Consider the following 8,868-nt stretch of genomic DNA (forward strand, 5'->3'; position numbering starts at 1 on the left):
AACCCACAAAAGGGCACACTGTGGATTTCACACATCGTTGAGCCAAGTTGAGGTTTTTCTTATTTTGTCTGTGAATTTAGATTTTGAGTTTTCTACTGCCTGGTCTGTTTTGTTTTGACTTGACTGTGCACTTGAACATTTTTTTGAAATTGAAACACTATTATGAAGTTAAAGTGCTGATTTCAGCTTGATGAATATTTGGTATTCATAGGAATCGGCTCTTTATACACAGTCCTGGCAATTTTGGGGTCAGTCTCTTGAGTTTGTTTTTTACCTGAAGAAAAGACTAAAAGCAAGCACCTGGAAAAGATGCCTGACATGTTATGTGATTCAAGTGGATTAAATGTTGCATAAAACCCTGACACTGTTATTGTTGCCATTAGGATTAATTAAAAGCAGTTCCTCTGTTCCTAAGTGTTTTGTTTTCTTCCCTTTTTGTGGTTTACTGGATTAATACTGGATTAATGTCATAAATCTTCTGTTCTCAGGTCTACGCCTCTCAGCGCATGCGTGCTGGTAAGGGTAAGATGAGGAACCGCAGACGGATCCAACGCAGAGGGCCATGCATCATCTACAACCAAGATGCTGGTGTCACCAAAGCCTTCAGGAATATCCCAGGTGAGTTGCTTGTTGAAATTTAGAATTCATAACAGTTGGGTAAATAAGCTGTCACTTCTGTTGCATAGCTCTGAATTTATGCTGTGAAAGATCTGTACAATGTATATTTAATCCAGCATGTATGTATATCAGTTTGTGGAATCTTGTTACATAAGTGGTTATCATAGTCTTGAATGAGGAATCTTTTTTTTTTTTAGAAGCAACCTGATAATATTCCGCCTTTGTCTTTAATTAATTATTATGCAGGCATCACTCTGCAGAACGTGAACAAATTGAATCTCCTGAGGCTCGCCCCTGGTGGTCATGTTGGGCGCTTCTGCATCTGGACTGAGAGTGCTTTCCGCAAGCTGGATGAGCTGTATGGCACCTGGCGTAAACCTGCCTCCCTGAAGGTAGACTACAAGTGAGTATTTAAGGAGCCTGCATACTGTAGCACAAGTAAAAACTGGTGTTGATCATATTACACAGTGATGAGCTTCCACTTCATGGTCCGTGTTGTTGAAACAATGTGATATTTACAGAAGTTCTGAGTATGAGCATCACAAGGCTGGTTAGGTTGCTGTTTTATATAGCGTTTCCATACATGAACTAATTCTTAATGCTTCCCAAATCAGCCTGCCAATGCACAAGATGACCAACACAGACCTGAGCAGGATTCTGAAGAGTGAGGAGATCCAGAAAGCCCTTCGTGCACCTAAGTAAGCACCATGAGGTTTTTTCTCTCTTTTTTTTTGGCTATGATGATATTCCACTTCAGGTCCGTGTTTCTGAAGCCTGATTATTATGGAAGTCCTGAGTGATGCATGTTTATTACAAACATGACAGTTTAGCAGTGCACATTAAGAGTGAGTTGTATTGTCATTACAGCAAGAAGATCAACCGCAGAGTACTGAAGAAGAATCCTCTGAAGAACTTGAGGATAATGCTCAAACTGAACCCCTATGCCAAGACGGCAAGACGTCATGCCATCCTCAAGCATGACCCTACTGTAAGGAGTGAAATGATTTAAGCTTGGAAGCAAAAAAGTGTAGACATAATTGGGAATGGTAATCATAAAATTTTGTTCTCTCCATAGATCAAGGCCAAGATGCTGAAACCTAAGAAGAAGAAGAAGCTTGGAAAGAAGGGAGCACCTGTCAAACCCCAGGCATAAATCTGTACAGACTGGAGTTCAGTGATCAATAAATCACTTTCAAGATATGAGTCAGATATGTCATTGAAATTCACAAGACTATTTATTTCACACAAGATAAAGATTTGAATATCAAGCACACGGGTTGAGCAGCATTTGTCATAGTTAAATCATTTGATCATTAGAAAAAGATGGCTTTTTCACACAGGCCTGCATTACAGCCCCCTAAAAATTGTTCAATACATAATTAACCTCACTTGGCTTCACTTGGTTTGTACACTAAATATTCAACTCTTGATTGCAGAAGTTTACCCTTTGAGTACGCTGTATAAACAGATACAATTTGCCCATAATACAAATCCAGCTATTAGAGCCCCTCAGGGTATGGAATTTGTTGACGGAGATCTCACATTGCTGAACCATGGGTGGGGGTCACAGGCTGATTGAGTCCAATGGTGCTGCACAACCAGCCAGCAAAGTCCACCTGCTCAGCCTCAGACTGTTTAATGAAAGGGTGCACCTGAAGGAAAAACATGTAAGATGAATAAAAATAAGCAAAAGGCAGGAAATAAGAATTGCTGTTAAATATACACACTCACCATCAACTGTTTCAAGTCTGCCCTCTCTGCCGGATTCTTAATCAAACTGCAGCAGACACAACACTTTAGAATGTGCAGTGGATTTTGATGCCACTAGGCGGCACAGGTTTAATGCTACAAGTGCATCATGCCTGTAAATATTTCTCCCACATACCATTTATTCACAAAGTCTTGGAATTCAGAGCTGAATATCCCAGGAAGCTTCGGTGGAGGCTGAAAATTAGAAGTCCGATCAACAACAACTTGAACAGGACATGATCAAATTGCAAGCAAAAGGATTGTCACTATGTACACAACTATACAGGTACATCCATTATGTCAATGTGGTAAAGTAGTGAGCACACATACCTCGTTGACTATGTAATCAAGAAGCTCAAATATAGCCATAGGTGGTCTGCTATCAGGTCCGTAGGCTAAATGGGACAAAGACATTCAGTCCTTTGCACCAGTCATTGCTTGAGGTTACTAACAGATGTCCCTACATGCCATTGCTGCTACTCTGATTTTTGTAGCAAGCAATTTAAACATAATTTGAACTTATTTCAGTTAAGGCTACTGTCATTAAAAAAAAAAAAAAGTTGTCATGAGGAATCAAAGTGAACCACTGTATGACTTACAGCTGCCTGGTCGCCCAGGAGGACGTGGCTTTGGCGAGGATTCGCTGGAGGCTGCTTCCCCTTCCACTGGGAAGCCAAAAATCTGTTCCAGTTCCTTAGCATCAGGAGGTGGGATGGGGAAGCGTCCAATGGCCATTTCAACCAGGGACAGACCCATACTCCAGATATCTGACTGAACGGAGTAATGGGTGCCCTGTAAACGCTCAGGCTGTACAACACACAAACACATATCATTACTGATTTGTAAAATGGTTGACAAATGTTTTCCAGTACAGTGACATAGAAATGAGACAGATGTTCTTAGGTTTCACACAGGCTCCAACTCATAACTGTTAGTAAAATAGGTAACAGAGATTAAAATTAGAATAAATGCAAGAAGATAATTTATTCTTGCTTTGGCTGCAGCTTCCTCACAGCTGTCACCATCAACATCTTCAGTGTTCAGAAACAAGTCATCAAGGTCTGGTCCAAGTTAGAGTAACCAGTTTAGCCTCATTATCTTCTTCACTTGCATTGTTATCTCTTTTCCTCTTAAAGCTGAGCCTTGCACTTTATTGTACTGTTAATTTTTTCAATTACAGCAAACAAGCAACTCTCCAAATATGTATGGTCTGCAAGAAAAGAAGAGTGTGTCCATGTAACTCACAGACATGTAAGAGCGTGTGCCCACAAATGAGTTGGCCATGGAGTCTATGAGCTGTCCGCTAACTCCAAAGTCACACAGCTTGATCTCACCGCGGGAATTCACTAGGATGTTAGATGGCTTTACATCTGAAAGAGGGACATGCAATATTTAGGAGAACATGGTGGCAAAGTGTTCAACAGGAAACAGTAAGTTGCACAGAACAATCTGCTGCAAAGGCTCTGTGCATGTTGTGCTGCTTGTCACATAGTTGTTTATTTAATATGTCAAAAATCTAGATGCATCCCAATAAGCAAAATAAAAATAGTCCAAGGTGAAGACCAATACTTTGCCTCAAGTTACTTAGAGTAAGTTATCCACTTTACCTGTTAAACCCTCATTTTAGCTTCCAATAAACTAAATATACAGCATGCATTGCACACACAAGTATGTTATGTATACTCAAAGTGGAAGAGCTTTTTATAGCCAATCACTGACTCATTAAAGACTAACTTACCAGATGTGTGTACCTCCAGTACACACATCAGCATGATAATGCCTACCAAACACCACAGTAGTGACCTCTGGGAAACATTTATTTGATTTTTACTTAAGAGTTTTTACAGTGGCTCATGTTCCATCCACTAACGTGGAGGAGGAGGGATTTAAGACCTATACTGCAACCAGGCACCAGGGGGCGATTGAGTTTTGGCGGTTTCACTTCTGGGCACTCTTGGCCTGTCCATTGTTTTTATGGTCAGTGTAGCCCATATGAACAAGAGGAATGATTACAGCAATCAAAACCTCTTTCAATGTACATATGGTTTTATGACAGACTTGTCAAAATTGTGAACTTATTTTAAATATAGCATACCTACCTACCTTTTATTTGTGACATAGTTCAGTAAATTAAACAGTGACTGACCTCTGTGCATGATCTTGTGTTTCTCCCTCAGGTAGGAGAGCCCTTTAATGACCTGGAAGACAAACACTGCATCTTAGCATAGTAACGATATAGATCACTTGGTAGTGCAAAACAAATAATCTACTCATACATATACTTTAGTTGTAAGCCAAGTTTTATATCTAACTGTGTCACAAAAATAGCTGTGTCTTTCGGAGCACAAAACTAGTGAGAGGTGTTGGAGCTACCTACAGCGATGCTGACTTTGCCAAGGATCTGCTCTGGGATCTTGCCTGCTTTCTTCAGCGACTGGTCCAGGGATCCACCATCCTACAGCCAGCGGGGAAGGGAGATAATAAACTCTTTGAAATTCAAAATAAAATCTGTGAAATCCAAAACATTCAAAGTGATTGTTGTGTAACAGCACTGGCAGCCATGACATATTAAAGAGCTGTACCATATGCTCCATGCAGATGCTGATTTCACCATCACTGTAGAAAGCTCCATAGAAACCCACAATGTAGGGGGAGTTACACTCATGTAGCACCTGCAGCTCCCTAATGATCTGGTTCCTGATGGCAGGTTTGATCTCTAGGTGGATCAGCTGGAACACGGGAGAAATCAGCTTTTATTGTTGTCAGATCACACAGATCACAAATACTGGGTAAAACAATCTTGCTGTGGAACATCTGAGCACACACACACACACACACACACTCACACACAGAAGAGCATTAGATGCAAAAAATGCATGCTGTGATTAAAAAATGGGGGAAAATGTTTCTCTGGACATATCTATTTTCCTCAGAATTCTTTTTTTAAAAGCCTGAATTCTAAAGTCTAAATTCTGTGGTTAATTTTTGTTTTGTTTTTTACAGTGGCCCTAATCTTCTTGTCCCAGTAGCCAACATTTCACACTGTGTGCAAAATACTTACAAGGGAATGGGACAAATTACCCTCCACACATTCTGAAACCACTGATGAAGTCTGTAAAATTCAATGCCTGTCTGTCTGGAATATTGGGGGAAAAACTCCATACATCATTAGGTAAATCCAAGCTACACATCTCTGTTAGATCCAGTTTAGGCTTTGTGGCTTTCTGAAAGCAAAAATAGCTTTTTTCAGTGTCTTTACTAAAGGGCTACTTGTTACCAACCATTAGGGCCACAGCTTACCTTCCTGGCCATAATCAGACCAGAGGGTCGGTGAGAGACCTTGAAGACGACACCTCCGTTGCCTGCACCCAGCTCACAGATCTTCTCAAAGTCATCGTCCTTCAGCTCGCCCACCTTCTGCTTCTGTGTCAGAAAGGCCTCCAGGCGTTTCCGCTGCTGCTCATCCAACTCAAGCTCCTCTAGTTTCTTCTGCAGTGCCTCCAAGTTTGTTCTTAGAAAGAGTAGGGGAAAGAAAAGACAAGGCCAAAGATGAATAATTTGTTTATTTGTTATTATTCACATATTCTTGCCTAAACAGAAGGATCTTGAGTTCATTCTGACAGAACTTTTGTAGATGTTCTCGCTCCCTCAGGAAACATCCGCGGTGCATCCAGATCTACTATATTACAGAAACCTCAGAGAAAATGTGAGGAAACCTGGAGCTCCCCTGAGCACTGACGCCACTTCCTTGGCACTGTTGTCATGGTGATGCATTTCCTCGAGGAGACAACTGTGGAGTGACCTCTGCTCACCTGCTGCTCTTTGACTTCTGCTGCTCCTCCCTCTCCACCGTCTCAAAGCACACTACACCCCACAACACAGTCAATGCTACTATAAGGTTTTCTGTCTTCAGCTGCAAAGGGATCAAAACTTGGCTTCCATATTTGCATTAAAATATGCTTATCTAAATAAGAAGCTCCTTATCATCAAGCTTAGTGCTAATTATGCTTTTCCTTTTATCTTTGGACTTAATCACGACTCACTGGAGAGCAGCTTGAGAAGGACAGTGTGCTCTCCTCTCTGCTGCTCCACCGCATAGCAAAGACAGGGTTAAGTGGTTTTATTTTTGACAGCCTTCATATCCATGGAGACGAGGTGCTGAGTTTGTGTTGGCTGTGGGAGGTGTGGGCGTTTGGCCGACAAGTGTGCGAGGCGGAGGAGGCTGGAAACGCTGAGAAGGCGAGCAGCCTGAAATATACTCCTCACAATATGTGGGAGGGGCTACTGTCACTGCACATTGCGCAGGAGGAAGCAAGCACGACGTTGTCCTTTTGTACTCCATCCAAAAAGTGTCCAAGGACATCCAATAAAGAGTTGAATGCAAGAGATGCAATATTTCTGCAGCTTGACATAAAGTGCCTGATAGAGGATGGTGTTGTTCTTAACACACAAATGCGTTTCATCAAAATGTGGTTATGAGCAGCACATAAATCAGAATCAGCAGCCATGTTAGGTTTTTGTTATTTGAGTTGCAGTATAAACTGACTTTACATATTCACCTATTTTAATTTTAATCATATATATAGATTTTTTGACAGTATACATTTCATAAATTACTAAATCTTTAAAAATCTTAGATCAACATAAGAGGTTGCAGTTGTACAAGACACATAGCTGTGTCTGGATTAAGACCGCTGTAAATCTGCTGTTTTACCACCAAACATATCGCGACCACAGTTGAATTAAAGAGGTATAATGGATTCAGTATCAGAAAACAGGAGCTCTAAATGAGCGTGTTATTAAAGAACCAAGAAAAAAAAAACCCTATCTTCCTATTTTTTTTCAGAAAAGTTCATATTTTGATTTCTTCCACAGACTTCCATCCTACAGCAAGTGCGTATCTGAGATTCTATAAAGTCGTGCTCGCGTTGCATGTTTTTATTTTCAGTAGCTTTTGTTCTGCAAGAAAACAACAGCGGTTAAAGTTTGCACACCGGTGTGCGTTATCTCTGAGTACAGCAAACAAGAGCCAAGTCCTTTGTCCTAACACAGGATGTAGTAAGTGGTATGTAACCAGTGAAGAATCAGCACCATGGCTGCTGGTTAATAATTAATTTTCACACAGTCACGCATATTTGTTTCAAACATAACATCGAGTGTATCAGTAAAACCTCCAATACTTATATTAAGGAAATAACAGCAATTGTGTCTAAATAATACTGTTAGCTCAACAGGTTAGATGACCTGAATCCCTAAACAACAGAAACACATCCTTTAAATCTAGATGTAGCTGATGCCTGAATACATCTGTCCAGAACAGGATGTTTTTATTTGTTCTTAGACCTCCTCTGATGATATTACGTGTTTGGCTGGCATTTTATGGGCCACTCAGTGCTGTTCTCCCATGGCTGCCAGCCATTTCACGTTGAGGAAGCATTTGGCGGGCTGCACTGACTATTCCTTTTCATCAGAGTCGAATGGTCTGGTTTCAGTAATTCATCAAATGCATTAAGTTCATCTATGCCAATAGCACCTGTGCTGATAGTGCGAGCATCCCACCTCCTGTGTATACTGCTATCTAACATCCTCATGCAGTATATCACTATCTTTTTTGTGCCAAGAATTACTACAGTCATTCACAAAATATACAGACAAGCCAAAAATAGTGACTCAAAATCTCTAACCGGTTGAATAGCAAAGCAAACTATATAAATTATGCTGCTCAGATTCTCTTTCTGCCACAATGGGGAAGCAATGGCAGAAAAAAAGAGCGGCACTGTGACTTTACGTTTGCCAGATCAATGCCTAAACCATCAGAATATACAGTATCTAGAATAATTCCTATTCTAGATACTGTATATTAGGGAAGGGTTAGGGTTATTTTCACACAATAAAAATAAAGGTGAAAAAAACCAGAAGGACCCCCCTGCCCCGCCAACCGCATTTTCTCTCAGAGCAATTACAGGTGGGTGACAAATTGAAGGAAAAACCTGAATAAATGAGAGGTTTCTCCCCTAGTGACAGTGTCCCCGTCCACAGGGCACGACGGCTCATTGAATTGTTTGATGAGTATGAAAATGATTTGAATAATATTGACAGCATTAGTTTTAGCTAGGTGTACTTAGTCAGCTGGGTGGGCATGCGGGAGGTTTATGCAATCTTAAGGAACAAAATTTGTATTGTATGCGAGGGACAACTGTGTGCCAGCAGATCCATCATCTACCATCACTGAACTTAATTTGCTTTTCCTCAGAGCCTCAGTCGGCTGAAGGTATGTGCCAGGCAAAACTGGCTTTTTATGGAAATGAGAACAGGGTAACACCAGGCTACAGGACTCTTCTGTCAGCAGTGTCAGTCTGAATATCACAGAACACAGCACTATTACTGCAAACACACACATATGTGCACACACACAGCAGGATTCCTCCACAGGAGAAAGTGCCAAATCTCTGAATCAGAAATTCCTGACGGTTGGTTCATCCCGACATGCTGCTTCTCGGC

At 41.0% G+C, this 8,868-nt stretch overlaps 2 protein-coding genes across 2 annotated transcripts in view; one reads left to right on the forward strand and one right to left on the reverse strand.

Moving 5' to 3' along the window:
* rpl4 (ribosomal protein L4) overlaps nucleotides 1-1,825 on the forward strand; it is a 3,896-nt gene extending 2,071 nt beyond the window's left edge. Inside the window, exons 6-10 of the mRNA XM_020619375.1 lie at nucleotides 483-618; nucleotides 865-1,021; nucleotides 1,233-1,316; nucleotides 1,486-1,606; nucleotides 1,694-1,825. Coding sequence (XP_020475031.1) covers nucleotides 483-618; nucleotides 865-1,021; nucleotides 1,233-1,316; nucleotides 1,486-1,606; nucleotides 1,694-1,771 — 576 coding nt within the window. The 3' untranslated portion in view covers nucleotides 1,772-1,825. The remainder of the gene's footprint in view (nucleotides 1-482; nucleotides 619-864; nucleotides 1,022-1,232; nucleotides 1,317-1,485; nucleotides 1,607-1,693) is intronic.
* A 9-nt stretch (nucleotides 1,826-1,834) lies between these two features.
* The window catches only part of map2k1 (mitogen-activated protein kinase kinase 1), an 11,429-nt gene continuing 4,395 nt past the window's right edge, over nucleotides 1,835-8,868 (reverse strand). The window contains exons 2-11 of the mRNA XM_020619320.1: nucleotides 5,668-5,878; nucleotides 4,950-5,096; nucleotides 4,745-4,822; nucleotides 4,514-4,565; nucleotides 3,613-3,737; nucleotides 2,967-3,174; nucleotides 2,698-2,762; nucleotides 2,504-2,562; nucleotides 2,350-2,395; nucleotides 1,835-2,270 (exon numbers count right to left, since the gene is read on the reverse strand). Coding sequence (XP_020474976.1) covers nucleotides 2,157-2,270; nucleotides 2,350-2,395; nucleotides 2,504-2,562; nucleotides 2,698-2,762; nucleotides 2,967-3,174; nucleotides 3,613-3,737; nucleotides 4,514-4,565; nucleotides 4,745-4,822; nucleotides 4,950-5,096; nucleotides 5,668-5,878 — 1,105 coding nt within the window. The 3' untranslated portion in view covers nucleotides 1,835-2,156. The remainder of the gene's footprint in view (nucleotides 2,271-2,349; nucleotides 2,396-2,503; nucleotides 2,563-2,697; nucleotides 2,763-2,966; nucleotides 3,175-3,612; nucleotides 3,738-4,513; nucleotides 4,566-4,744; nucleotides 4,823-4,949; nucleotides 5,097-5,667; nucleotides 5,879-8,868) is intronic.

Source organism: Monopterus albus, unplaced genomic scaffold (assembly GCF_001952655.1).
Source record: "Monopterus albus unplaced genomic scaffold, M_albus_1.0 scaffold218.1, whole genome shotgun sequence".
Classification (NCBI taxonomy): Eukaryota; Metazoa; Chordata; class Actinopteri; order Synbranchiformes; family Synbranchidae; genus Monopterus; species Monopterus albus.